Source organism: Bombus pyrosoma, linkage group LG8 (assembly GCF_014825855.1).
Source record: "Bombus pyrosoma isolate SC7728 linkage group LG8, ASM1482585v1, whole genome shotgun sequence".
Taxonomy (NCBI): Eukaryota; Metazoa; Arthropoda; class Insecta; order Hymenoptera; family Apidae; genus Bombus; species Bombus pyrosoma.
Window position 1 is genome coordinate 1402679 of NC_057777.1, and position 14665 is coordinate 1417343.

The 14665-nt window shown below is 38.3% G+C and overlaps 2 protein-coding genes across 7 annotated transcripts in view; one reads left to right on the plus strand and one right to left on the minus strand.

Moving 5' to 3' along the window:
* Positions 1-14657, minus strand: LOC122569991 (interaptin-like). Of its 4 annotated transcripts, XM_043731756.1 has the most exons (11): positions 6702-6764; positions 4594-4715; positions 4206-4424; positions 3166-4022; positions 2985-3104; positions 2769-2881; positions 2503-2642; positions 2232-2350; positions 1771-2119; positions 1362-1564; positions 1-137 (listed from the first exon to the last, which is right to left on the minus strand). In XM_043731756.1, exons 2-11 carry the CDS (start codon positions 4675-4677, stop codon positions 113-115), a joined length of 2229 nt encoding a protein of 742 aa, XP_043587691.1. In that variant the 5' UTR covers positions 4678-4715; positions 6702-6764; the 3' UTR covers positions 1-112. The 4 variants fall into 4 exon arrangements, with proteins under 4 accessions (XP_043587691.1, XP_043587693.1, XP_043587692.1 ...); XM_043731758.1 differs by lacking the exons at positions 4594-4715; positions 6702-6764 and adding an exon at positions 11325-14657; XM_043731757.1 differs by lacking the exon at positions 4594-4715 and having other exon boundaries at positions 6702-6819.
* LOC122569990 (spondin-1) overlaps positions 6919-14665 on the plus strand; it is a 26672-nt gene continuing 18925 nt past the window's right edge. For all 3 annotated transcript variants that reach the window (XM_043731751.1, XM_043731753.1, XM_043731752.1), the window contains exon 1: positions 6919-7055. In XM_043731751.1, coding sequence (XP_043587686.1) covers positions 7053-7055 — 3 coding nt within the window. In that variant the 5' untranslated portion in view covers positions 6919-7052. The remainder of the gene's footprint in view (positions 7056-14665) is intronic.

Consider the following 14665-nt stretch of genomic DNA (forward strand, 5'->3'; position numbering starts at 1 on the left):
GTAAAGTGCCGCTTACCAAAGACTTAATGTTTAATAACATATAATAATCTCTTTGACAAGGAGATCGACCAAAGATGGAGATCATTTACGTTGATGATGATTAGAAAGTTCCTTACAGGATGCCGAAGCCCTTACCCCTAAAACATAGAAAAATAAAATCGGTCAGAGAGTTGAAGAAATTAGAAATCGGTCTGTTTCAAAGGCTAGGCACTCTGTAAGGAACTTTTGTATCGACGACATAACATTGAAAATTCGGTAGCAGGGAGTACCTAGCCTATTAAATCAGACCTTATTAATACAACGTACAAATTTATTTACAACGTACTTTACTAATGGTTCCCATGTCAAACTATGATTAAAGGTTGTATACGAATTTTTATTATTCATAAGTAGAAATTTTTACTTTTTATACTAATAACGAATGCAAATGTTATATATAGGCATTAAGTAACAAACTTATTGTAATATTTTCAGAAAATTTAATTGAATTACGTTCAATGCATTATTTGCATCAGCTGTCTACTGCATCAGTTTTGTGTATAAAATAATTCAAGAGAATTGCGTGTGTGAGATTTAATAACACCACAAAACCAAGCCATTTATTCCTACGTTGATGAAACACATCCTTCAAAATTGCAACAAGATATTGTACGTGTTGAACATCAACATTCCCTTAACGAAGGAAGCTATGTACAGTAGTTTACAAGGCGACACCATGAGGCACGGTCTTATTTACCAGCGGCGACCGAGCACGATGATGAAGATGACGATATTGATGATAATCTCTCTGATAAGGATTTTGCGACTCCCTGCTACTATCATTCATATTATCAAACTGTTCGTCCAAATTGTACATCTCGGAGGTATACCTTCTATTTTTATCCATCGAAGGTAAGTCATAAAAATATTGATCATTTTGGAAGTCGCGAGTATTTATCGAATCTTGCGTTATTTTGTGACTAGATACGTTCGTCAACCAGTTACGCAAAGATTCGTTAGTATTGTCAGTAGAATCGTTTTTGTTTGACCAAAGTTGATTGTTCTCTGCGGATGTTTCTTGGCGACAACGTTCACAAATGTAAGGTTGATCCTCGTCGGAGGATGTCTGTCGCTGTATATAGTCTCGGTAATCGTGTAACTGTCGATGATCAGTTTGCGAAGGACTCGCATCATGTAAAAATTCTGACCTAGTATCGACCAAATCGTGTTGATTTCGATGCAAGAAAGAATGCAAGTTGAACGAATCTTGTGAAAAAATTTGTTCAGAGTCGCTAAGATTCTCCTGATTATCTGTAGATAATCTATCTCGTTCATTTTCCATGTCAAACTCTATGCAAGATGACGACTGTCCCCTAACGTACCGCTGTTCCTTATTCCTTTGCAAAGCCAGTTCTAGTTGAGCAATGCGATTCTCTAAACGCGTACGTTGAGCTTGAGCTCGATCTTGGTGATCCTCCATTAGCTTCACCATCTTCTCCAGACGCATAATCTGTAACTGCTTGTTTTCCAAAGTCGTATACAACCCCTGGATTGCCTCCGTTTTGGCAGCTACCTGTTTGTGAATCTGATTAGACAAAAATATGTCAGTTTCTCCGAACAGTTCTATTCTTCTGACACTGATATAAAGAATTTTTCATTACGAGTTGAAACGATTATAACGATATTTAAAAATATGTATATTCTAAACTTTAACTGTTAAAGGGTGTTAGAGAGTAATCCGAATCTACCATAAATCCGGAAAGGAATTAAATGGGAATAATATTTGGTTACCTGCTCGAGATATTCATTGTTATCATCGTTAGTCGATAATTCTCCATTCTCCTGTTGTGCCTTCCCTTTCAAAATATCAAGCAACTCGTCTCTGACTTTAAGAAACTTGCTCTGCTCACGCATCACACGGTCACGCTGCTCCAACTCCAATTGCTTCTGAGTCAATACAGTTTCTAGCTCCTCCTTTTGCTGAATTACTTCTGCTAAATTGTTGCGAAGATCGGAGACCTGTTGTTGAAGCTCAATCGCATGAGCGCTTAACCCAGCTTTTCCACCCTCCATGGACTGAGAATGCAGCCGAGTTTGAATCTCCATCAACTGCCTTTCTAAGATCCCATTTTTTTCTTGGCTAAATCGCCCCATGAAAATTCGGAAAGTGCATTATTCGAAAAGCTTTAGTATATAAGGATTTAGAGAAGTAATTCTTGATACTTTCGTGCATTACCGATAGAACAACTTACGCGTTTTTTGCAACCTTTTTCAGTTCCGAATACTGCATCGTCAGCTTCTGGACTTCGTTGGATTTGAACACTAATTCCGCAGCCAATTTCTCCCTCGAATCTTCCTCCTCCTCGCGACACTAGCTCACAAGAACAGAAGAAAGCGAAACAATTAGAAATTATCACCCTCTCTTCGATCAGGGTAAAAGAGTGTCTGACAAATGATTGAGATTGAATCGAGCAGTTCTTAGGACTTATACGAGGACATGTCCCGAAAGTAGTGCAAACTAACGGCCGCTTGATGCATCACTGCAATGATTTCCTCTTTCTCTTGCTGCAGCTGCAACATCATCTGCCTCTGCGCTTCCAATTCGTTTCTGGTTGCCTGCAACTCGTTGAACAGGCGTACTTCGTTCTCTGTATGACTACCCTCTGATAAGTAAAACGAAACACCCATTAAAATTTTATTTTAACGCAAAGATTATACTTTTCTCTCGATGCGACTAAGAGATATGCTTCTTTTTTTTTTGGAAAGTTGTTATGCCCAGGTCTTTGTACCTGTAATAGCGAAATCTTTATTCTTCTCCGCGAGCTCGCACAATTGTTTGCTCTTCTCCTCGAGATTCTTGTATCGTTCCTCTAATTCTGTGAACGCGTCTTTTACTTGTTGCCTATTTTAAACATCAAATTGTTTTATTCTTCTGGGCTTAAAAAACCATCACCCTCGTTATAATAACCGCATTCTTCATAATCAAAAACTTTCTTTTCTTATACCTCTTCTCCTTTTCGATCCCAAGATCAGTAGTAACCGCTTTCAGCCTTTCGGATAGTTCCTTGATAGTATTTATCGCTTCGTTTTCCTTGCTATTCATCTTCTCTTTAAGCTCCACCAACCTAAAGCAGATCAAGTTAAGAAGAGAGGAAAAAGGAACTTCAGAAAAGCAGGAAAAACAACCGTGCTTCGAAGCTATCCCTCTGCTTCTCCACCTTAGCGACCAAATCTTCGCTGTTCCTCATCGTCTTCTGCATGTCTTTCATCCTACCCTCTATCGCCAAATCCTTCTGCTTCATTTGACCTTCTATGGTCTTCACGTTGCCCTGCAGCTGCTGAATCTTTTCCTTATCGTTTGCCATGTGCGTCTCCATCTCCCTGATCTTCGTACGTGCTTTCTGCAATTGCGACTCAGTCTGTCGAAGACGTTCTTTGTTTTGGTTATTCTTCTCTTTTTCCGTCTGCAGCTCCTCCATCGTAGCATTTAATTGCGTTTGCAGTTCTCTCTGCGCTTCCGCCGCGTTCGTCTCCTTTATCTTCGCCCTGGAATGCTCGTACTCGTCGATTAAATGCTGCACGTTCCTCGTTAACTCGGCGATCGACTTCTCCTCGATCTCCTGTATTTCGTTCATATGCGACCTAAGAGCGTCGTAATCTCTTTGGTGAATCTCGAGCTGCATGGTCACTTCCGAGTTCGTGTGATCCGGGTCGTTCCCTTCTGAGCTGGCTTTGATCAGTTGCGACGTCACGAAAGCCACGAAGATCGACTGTTTGTCCAACAGTTCCTGGCAAAGGTTCCGCAACTTCTTCGGGATCTCCCGCAATCGATCCTCCAAGGATTCCAGCATTTCTTTGCCGACGGAGAGTTTCTCGGCGTGAACGTTTGCTGTCTCGTTGTAACTTGTTTCAGTTGCTGGAAAATGTTTGCTCGATCCAACCTCCAGTTTCAGAGTTTCTATTTTGCCCGGATCTTTGGCACCACTGGTGATTAGTTTCTCACGGAGCTGAGACATCTCGTTGTATAGATCTTGCGCGGTTTTCTGTGGAAATTTCAATTCGCGTTAAATCTTCCGACTGAAAAAATTATGATAGTCTCTGGATTATACGATCAGAGAATATTTTGGAAACATTCTAATTTTTAAGAATATGGATTTTTTCGTAACAGCAGAGGATCACGCTTTGAATACGTGAATATTCTTGATAGATGATTTCCAAATAATTACCTGTTTGTCAGTCAACTCCTTCTTTAGTAGCAAGTAACGTTTCTTTTTCACTGCATATTGATTTTCGGGTCTAAGCGTCGATCCAGCTGGCAGACTGGATGTGGGCCTCTTGTGTGAAATTGGACTGACTGATGATTTTCCTGGCGTACGTCGAGCGGAATTACTCTGCGATTTATTACTGGTGGAAGCATCTTCCGTGGTATTACTTATGGAATCTCCCTGAAATTGCAATTATATCTTTCATTAAACGTCGACATTGAACTTTTAATATGTCGTTAAGATACTTTAAACTACAAGTTTTCAAAATTATTAAATATTTCCTTGTTAAATGAACTGCTTCAAGCAATAGTTTTCTAAGGATATTCGTAGAATTGCGGTAAATACGAACAGCGATCGAACTACGTCCTGACTGACTGGTCAGAGTTCTACTTTTTTGAGCTGCGGAGTTACACCTAGTCCCTGCGCTTGACATCGCACTTTTTTCTATAGCGCTTCTTGACTCTTCGTTTTCTAAATTTTTAAACAAACATCTTTAATTCGGGCGACTTGCAATTACGGGCACGATAATAATAGACAATGATAGAACGAATTCGTCGACTTATTTTTTCGCCGAAGGGAAAAGGAAAACCGAGAATCTTAATCGGATGGATGTAGAAAAATTATTTTATAGTAACTCAGGTATCTCAGCCGCCGGTTTAAACGAACACACACATCAAAAATACAGTCATTTATCCGTAGTTCCGATGCAACAGCAATTCAATCACGTCAAAACCGTATAATCTCTTATTCGATCTTATTCAAATATTCACCGCACGAATCGCTTAATTATCAGCGTTCCACATTTACACAAACGCGAATCCCTTCTTTTCTCTCCAACCAAGCTGTTATCGCAATCAAACAAATACGAAGGAAAAATGACGAAATGTATTAAAGATCGCAATCAATGACGGAATCTGATAAGAAGAGAGCTAAAAATATTTTGCTGGAAGGGAAGGAAGAAAAATTTGTCGCGATTTAAGAAACGACGAAATCGCGTGGGAAACCTGACGGTTGGCGCGACGTAATCAATTGGCTCATTATCGTTGTCGATGGCTCGGCGTCGGTTGGACACGGTCCGGGTTTCGATGTCTACGACACGTGGGCAAATTTGCGGCGTTCTCGGAGATGTGGTCGGGTTTCGATTTCATGTTCCTGCCGGTTGAAAGGCAGCGATGTCTCACGACCGTCCACTCGTTTAAGACAGTCGACGACTTCGCGACATTGAACACCGTCACCGTACGTTTCCTCTGGCAGGCGGATCGTACGATTTACAGATAATTCTCGCGGTTTAAACCATCGTTTGGCATAATCGACACGCGGCACGCCGGACGCTTCGATTGTCGGGTTACGTTCCACCCTGGGACTTTCGTCGGGATATCACACGATGATTTTAACCGGTTCCCCCGAAACGTCAAGGAAGGGAAAGAACAAAGACGAACGCCTTAATGACAGGCAATTGTCAAGGATTCGTTCGATATTTTGATAGTTTCAGAAAGCGTTCCGTGAGATGGAATTGAGAGCTTGATTTCTGCACGAATATTTATTCTGTATTCTATCGTACAATAATTTATCAATTGACGATATAATACTAATGAATTAATAAATTAGCTACAGGTCATAGAAGAGTAATCGATATCGCAAGGAAATACAATAAATTTGTTATTTTGTTTGAAAATGTATATGCGCTTAATGTAAGATAATTTATTAATACGGGTTATTATTTTCTATTTATATTTCAAAGCAACGTTCAAGTCGGAGCAGACAGCGGCGTGTGGGAATAAAAAGTTTGAAACAACTCGTGACGTTTCTAGACCTTTTAAAAAACTACTCAATAAAGGCCGACCTTGCACTCGATTGAACTCTTTCGTCTGTTTCGCTGCGAGAACATTATTTGGTAATTATCGTGGCGCCTATGTTTTATTTTTGAACACGCGGCTGATCAACCAGTGTCCGGCCTTTGATAATTCAAAATTGGCGAAACGAAATCACTTTGTCGCATCTTTTATTAAAATAGGAAACACGAACAATTCGATACGCGTAATAAAAATATTGAATTAACATCTACGATCATGTCTTGCCATAAAGATAATTTAATTCATGTATTAATTTTCTCACTATATACGCGTATATATGGTCCATTTATTTCAAACCAAGATAGGTTTGCATTTATTTTCAAAATAAATATAGCAATGATAATTCAATGCGGAATAATCGCGTCGATGTATAAGCAATTATTAAACTTCTGCGATAAATTAGTTTATTATTCCTAACGAATGAACGCGCAAACAAACTCTGTAATTGTCTCTGTAATATTGCAATTACGATCTCGTATCGTATAATAAAATATCGCAGACTAAAGAACCGTGTTTTATGCAGCTTTAAATTCGGAATTCCATCATTTCGCACTTTTTTTGTACTCTACGAAATTTCGTTTCGAGTTAATTTTGAGTCACTTACAGTTAAAGAATCTGGTTGACTTTTCTTTCCTGTCGATCGAAACGGAAGTAGAAAAAGTTTCTAACCAGTCACGTTGAAATAACAGGAACGCATATGGAGTGTGCTGTCTGACCCTAGCGGAAGAATCTCCTTTGAAACGCACTGCGCAGCTAATCTGCGCAAGTGGTGAGTTGTTATTAGCGCGCCTCGACAGACGCAGTCAGTTGGCTAGAGACTCGCGACCGTGACGGATCTTTCGAATGTTTATTTCGATTATGTTTAACACACGTGACATGAAGCACGAAAACCAACCGTTTTAAGTTTGGTCCACGTGTTCTCTACGCTCGTGTACGAATCATTCCAATTGTCATCATGGTGAGTACGAAACTTTTATACCATTTACGATAGAATTATAAGAAACTGAACGATTTTTGAACGAATGCTTAAGATCATAACATAGTTATGTATAAACAGATTGGTCTATGAAATATCATTACGTTGCATAGATTAAAGATAAGATCAAAAAGCAGTTATCAAGCATTATCGAAAGCAAAATTTCTATTCCTTCTAATCTGTTTGCTTATAATTAAATAATCCAAAGTAATCTTTTCGTACGATATGATAATCTTCTGTTACTTTGTGTCATTTTGGGATTACTAAGGATACCTTTCTCTCGTTATTTATATATATAATAAAATATAATGATACATTGGATAAAAATATAATTCATTTACATACCTTGCTGTCGTTCAAGCTAATAAAATTTATAGAATTTTTATCTATATTCTGCTCGCTTTAAGCAAATAAAATAACGAAAATGTTGCTAAAAATGCAATAATACTAAGAGCGAATGTAATAAACGACACAATCCCTTTGTGTACGATCTATGTATATTGCCGATGGGGAATGTTGATACAATACGATGAAACGAACAGTTCTATTCTTCGTTTCATTTCACTGTCGCGTTAAATTGAAATACATGTGTGATGGTACGTCTTCGTATCTTACGCTTGTATGTTTTCAAGCACGTGACAAACGGAGATGTTGCAAAGTTTTATGAAATTTCAGATTAACATGAAAATTTGCAGTAACTAGATCGTTGCTCGTCTAATTCAAATATCTAAACATTTTCTATATTCTATGTAATATCTATTTTGTCAACTTCTGTTTAGCAAATATTTCAATCCGTCGGTATGTTTACAAATATTTCTCCTGCAGAAACGGATGGTACATTATTCGCATTTATCGTACCTCGGGAACGTTTGCGAAATCAGCTTTAACGGAATCATTCACGCGCAAAAACACTATGCGAATATCGATTCGTTCGATGCATACGATTTACCAAGTGCCTACTAGAAAAGGTCACGAGGGCAGCAAGGGTGCAAACTGGTAATGACCCCAGAAATGACTCACAGAGATACTTTCTATAGCGGAGTGCACTCTTTCGTAACACTGTATCTACATCGAAGCAACGTGATATTTACAAATATAATTGGCGTTCCAGTTAATATATCAACAATCTCGCTACGTTGCTAAAAGTTCTGTAAAAATTGAACAGGAAAGACTCGTTCTACTTGTTCGCTTGTTCCAAGTGAAATGTTAGTTAGCGAGCGGACTAGGGAATGTAGTTGAAACGTTCTTGAAATATTGTAGAAGAACATGTACGGTTTCGTTCAATATGAAGATGGAATTCTGCGTAAAAGGTTGGAAAAGAAATACGAACTGTTGTAAAAAAAACTATTAAGTATTAAAAAGTAATTTTTTACCACAAAGACAGCTCGTACGATAAGTCGAGGAAGGTTCAAGTAGTCAGAATTTATAGAAACTCTACGTCGAAGAAGACGGAAGTTGGGTTGAAGAGGTAGAAGTAAAAAGAAATGACGACGTTGTGACGATATCTGACGTTGTGACTGAAACTTTTTTTCAAACTTTAAAAACCGCGTCCTAAATAAACGGTAGAAAATGGTGGAGTTGCTCGTTTTCTCGAACCATTTGATCGCGTTCATCAATCATTTTAGAGGGAAACCGTGTTCCTGTACGTTTTGTCGATTCTCTTCGGGAAAGTTACGCAAGATGATACAACTTTCGTTTACACGAGGAACTGGTCGTGCCTTAGATTTAGAACAATTAAAAAAATTTATAGAAAATCATAGAAGAGATAGTGTAGTTAAAAAATATGTTTGAATAGGAATTTATTATATTCACGAACACGAACGAATTCAACGTAATTGTTTTCTATTCTCAGATCTTTATCAAACAATGTTTACCAAATGCCACGACAACAACTTTTTCTTTCTCATGTTCTACCGGGCATACGCTCTTTAAATTCTGCGTTCGATCGCAGGCTGCATCAAGAAAAGCAAACGCAATCAGCGTATTATTCGACCTGGCTGGAATATCCGTTTTCGTCTGAAAAAGCTGCGCGTTTCCAGCGATAGACGTGTATAAATGCACCAACGCTTGATTGTATCGTTGCGCGATTAACGTGTAACGATGTAACGATAATCGCGCTACTTCCCTCAGTTCGTTAACAACAAAAGTAGCAATAATACATAGCAATACGAGCAACAAATAATCGCGTGCCTGTTCGAATAGAAATTACGGATCATACGCGAGAACGAAAATGTCTGTTCTTAAGAGGAAGGAAACGAAACGAAATGAAAATAAAAGAAGGAAAATACGAAGAGAATACAACGATAGATACGAAAGTTCCAAAAATGTAGAAAATAAAATGAAACAAATTAAAGATTCGGTTGAACTCGTACAGTTACAATTTTTTATGATAAACATAGCAGGGCTAATAAAAGTTATGATCGTTGACGTTACCGAAATAGAGAACTGAAAGGGCATTTTTTTGAATAGGAATGTTTGTTACAATAGATACCATTGTACGGAGATAGCCACTTTTTCCTACAAAAGAATGTATTCAACAGATATGACGGACATTTCTATTTTTCGTTACAACGTACTATATGTCTATATTTATTTGCTAGCAATGGCTGTGAAAACGAGCGTTCTAGAAAAAACACAAAAGAAACGCAAAGAAATTGTTGCGACCGTATAACAGTGTTTGCTGCGCCAAATAACTTTTGTTATTTGAAAATGAAAAATTATTCTCTCGCAAATATCAGCTTCACGTTTTCGGAACTTCGTTCGACTCAGAGACGTTGGTCTGAAATTTAATAGCGAAATTTCTACGAAAATTACTACCATTCTAGAGGTTTAAAACGTCCTCCCCCAACTTATTGACATTCGAATGACGTATTGGCGGTCTTCGCAATCTGTCTTTCGCAGTTTCATTCTACTCGATGCAATCCCCCAAGCTTCTCCTCCTATTCTCTTTTTTTTTATTCCACTTCACTCGCCCTTCAAACTTATTTCCTCACCTACTATCGTATAATAGGGATAATATAGGTTCTATCCTCGAAACCAGTGAAAAAGATCGAATATTACCAGTGGGTACGTCGATTTTCTTTCCCAATTTCTACCTTTTCTACTGCCATTAACAGTCATTAAATTGATATCATTTGTCATTTTATTGCCCGAATTACGAACCAATATCGTATTTAGAGTTGACTCGCAGAAGAAATCGTACGGACGTGTATCGTTCTATGCTAAACTATCTTTAACGCGTCCAAAACCATTCTCAATCACTTTCAGTTAGTATTTAGTATTTAGAGCTAAAAGCGCTATAACCGCCGCTATAGTTCGGGGAACAAAGGTGAAACAAAGTGGAGCAATCTGTTGGGCGAACCTTTCGATTCGAATCGCTTGGTAAAAATGAAACCAGAATCGAACACGCCAATTGAATTTGCGAACAGAGTTGCGTAAACTTTTGAATAGTGACGCGACACGCAGGAAAATCATGGTCGTGGCTCAACACGAGGTATTGTTTGAATTCCTGTCGTTACTCTGCGGTCGAGGATGCAGCGTGAATGGCAGAATGCCAGATCGAGTCAAATACCCCGCCCTATATGTATCGTCTTCGGCCAATATATTTAGACACGGTGAATTTATGGTTGGTTGACGCTTGTTATTCGCCCTTATCACACACAAGAGATTTAATTGCGCTGGAATCGTACGATCGAACGATGAAAAGTGTTTGGAAGGATCTGTACGACTCGTAATCTCGAAATGAAAAATATTTTGCGGGAGGGAAAATAGAGCGCAATATAAGGCAATGGTTTGAGAGCGGATAAGGGAAGAAACGATAATTAATTCGTTATATGAGGTATTCATAAAAGAAATGGGTAGAGATAATGGGTATAACTAATCAGGCAGATAATCGATATAAAATATTAAAAAGTAACGCGAAACAATTAATCTTTGTTGCCGCATTCGTTCGTATCGGCACAATACAAATTTGCATTTACGTGTAAATAACATCGTTATCGATGGATATTTTAAAGCCAGTTTCCAAACATAGAACGATACACCGAAAAGGCTCTCTTTCTTTATGGTTCGATACAGTTTTAGTTTTCCTATGTTTATGATGCATAAGCGTAATAAAAAGATCATAAAACTGTATTTTAATACCACGTGCGTTCGATACCTCTTTCACCTAACTCCGTTATCTCTGCCCTTTCTATCTTCTTTCCTACTTACCATCATTTTAAAAGAATATAAACTCTGATAAAAACTTACAAGAAGAAGAGCAACCTAATGCTTTTTATCTCGTGAAACTCGTTGACTGTCATTTTTATTTTACAGAGGCACCGGAATGTACAAAAAACGCATGCTCGATCAGCTATCCTTGATTCCCCAATGGCTTTATCATTTGCTCGACAGATATTATTTTCAATTCGTCAAGAAGCGCGATACTACGTCACCGTTAACCATTTTTAATTCGTAAGAAATCACGATATCGCGTCATCGATCGTTTTAACATCGACTACGGAGGGAAAAACTCACGAGAAAGAAACCGCGCGAATTTTCTAGGTTGTGTATATGTAACAGACCGTTCACTGGTATGATGCCACGCGCGAGAAGAAAAGAGAAAAGAATCGTTCGGTCTGATGGCGCGCTGTATCTTTGCCAAGATGAGTCAGCCAGTAACTGGTGTACGTGTATAGCCGGACGAAGTAGTACAGGCACACGTTTCCTCGCACGTGTGGGCAGACGCCGGGCTGGCCGGCATTCACGTGCTTCGCCGCGGAATATTCGTATTCTAATTTAATAGAAGCCGGCATCCAGCAAAGTGACATTTCGTGCTACGGCCCGTTCCGCGAGATCCGCTGAATTTTGCATTGTTGCACAATGCGACGTCGTTACGTAATTAACGAGACGTAACGCCGCTGGCAAAATGGAAATCCCGTCGTCGCGACGGCTTTTATCGCGCGATTACGCGAACGTTGAGTAATCGATTTGGTTAATTGTCGCCGTGTTCTACCGGGGTTAATGTATCTTGGTTAAGCTTACAACTTTATACGTTGTTTCGTGATCATTTTCCCAGTGTATTTTATAACGGTCGTTGACGTTAATGGATACGAGAAAAGGAAATTGTCGATCTTTAGTACCTGCGTATTGCCAATTTTCTTGTTTTCATTGAAACGACAAGTTCTTCGTTAAATAGTTAGTACGATAATCGAATTATTTATTAATCTATTTTACGCTGGTATTATTAAATCTATTCGTCTGATTGGTGATTATTTCGCAGTATATTGGCGGCGATTGCCGATGTTAGTGGAAATTCGAGGGAAAAGGTCGTTGATCGTTAATAGGATTCTTTCGATCTTTTCCTTTTATTCGGTCGAGGATAGACGTAGGATATTTTCCTTTCTTGCGGATCGCTTTAATTCGTTAAAATATAGGATACGTCTTACGCATCTTTTAGTACGTAGCTGACACGTGGTAACGTGTGACATAGTTACACCGCTACATTTTATAATACATTAATAAAGCAACTGATATTTGCATATTAACGTAGCGAAAACATTTTTGGATTTTTAATAAATTCGCACGTGTATTACATTTCCATAAATTACTATTCATATGGTTGATATTATTATGTAAATCTGTTCGATAAATAGGAGTTTTCTCCTGGTTTATATATTTTTACTTCAATATGACGTAGCAGCACCTAATGTACTAAACGCATTACGAAAAGCATTCCATTAATCCGCATTACGCAAGTTAATGTGAAAATTGCTGCCTGCGTCGAATTTGTTGCGTTTAACAAAGTTAAAGGCAATTTTTCTTTCGCCCTTGCCTACAGCCAAAATATAATTGCGACTAAATTCTGACACAGTCATTCTCCATTTGCAAAAGCGGCGAAAGGAATAATAAATTATAATAATCGGAAAACGCAGGTTCAAAGGAAGTGATCTTAATTACAAGGAATTATTAAATATTTTTTGAAACTTTTGCTTCCCCTTTTTTGTTGCATTCGTCTTTGATGCTACGTAAGTCAAACGCTTCATACTTCCTTCGATGTATAATACATTTTTTCCAAATATACAGAGTATCTTTAATAAAATTTATCAAGGACGTTAAAGAAGCTTATTAGGATAGAATATTGTTTTAAATAATTTAATAACACGAAGCTAGTAACTTTTAAGAGTCTGTAAACCGAAAATCGTACAGTAATATTCGAGAAGGGTGGAACAGAAGATCTTGTGAGAATGTTCGTAGCTATTTGAGAGATGTTTCGTAAAACATTTTGCGTTTCTACTTCGTAGCTCATTGTCTGTTAGAATTCATCGAATGTTGCTACGACATTGATTCTTTCTCGGCCACGTAAACGGATTCGTTGCAATCGCCACGGCCAAGATCTTCACGAAGGCGAACGTCAATGATACTGCGAGCCTTGGGAATTACGTAAGAGAAAATCGTGTTATCGGTCGATTGAATGGAGCGCATAAGCCAGCGGAAAGCATTCAAACGTATACAAAAAATTAAAACTTTTTGCGTATCTTTAACATTTTTAAAAGACGAAACGAATCTCTAGATTTCATTCCATTCCTTCGATTTTGTTCGTGAAAATATATATTTTTATTAAGATCCACAACGGAATAAAAAGAATATTGTTTCGAGATGTGAAATTTTACCAAATTTTTAGGAATACAATCTTAAGATTTACTCGTCTGATTTTCCTGTTCTAACAAAGAAGAGATAAGTTTGAATATAAAATCCAGGCGAATACGTAAACACGAAACTTTCGCTGGAATTAAATCCTCTGCCGCCATATCTCTTCTTTCCATCGGAAAGAAATTTCCGTTTCCATTAGAAAAGAAATATCCCGAGAAAGAAATAGCGTGAATTGTTTTTCTATATAGATTTAGCCACGTGTAGAGAATACAATGGAGCGGAGAACGTGCGAGATGATAGTTGGAATTTTTCGTTTTTCCACTATAGCCAACGGGTAGAAGAAAGAAACGATGTCCCTTCGATTCACGTGAAATGAAAACTCGCCGTATGCCACCATTTGTCTGTGGGTGTTGGTGGATAAATTGGGTCAATCGGTTTCCAATCCTAATCCCGCTCATGACGTATCATTCTTATTTACTACGCCAGTTTTAGGCCAATTTCCAACCGAATCGTACGTGCCATTATGGCCATTAATCGAAACAACAGCTAGGAGAGAAAGTTTTAACCGGGATGTCATCTTCAGCCCTGTCGTTTATTACGAATTTCCTCGCTCGCGCCAGAGATTTTACTCGAAAATGGAAATAGAACGCCTTGAAATTATGATTTCGGTCTTTTCATTGACGATATGTTTTGCAACTCCGGATGCGTTGTACATACTTTAGAGTAACGACGAAACAGTTGATAGTATCGTAATCTGTCTCAACGTTTAGCTCGGGTTCGCTTTCAAACATCGATCCTTAAAATCATAAATAAATTCTTCGGAAGCTCGTAGCTTTCATAAAGACGAAAAGCTTACTAAATTGCTAATTTCGTGAACGTAGCGCAAAACATAATAGCGGTCGTTTATAATTGTCAAGATAAGTTCATAGTTTAATAGCAATCTTGCGCTTCATTTTCGC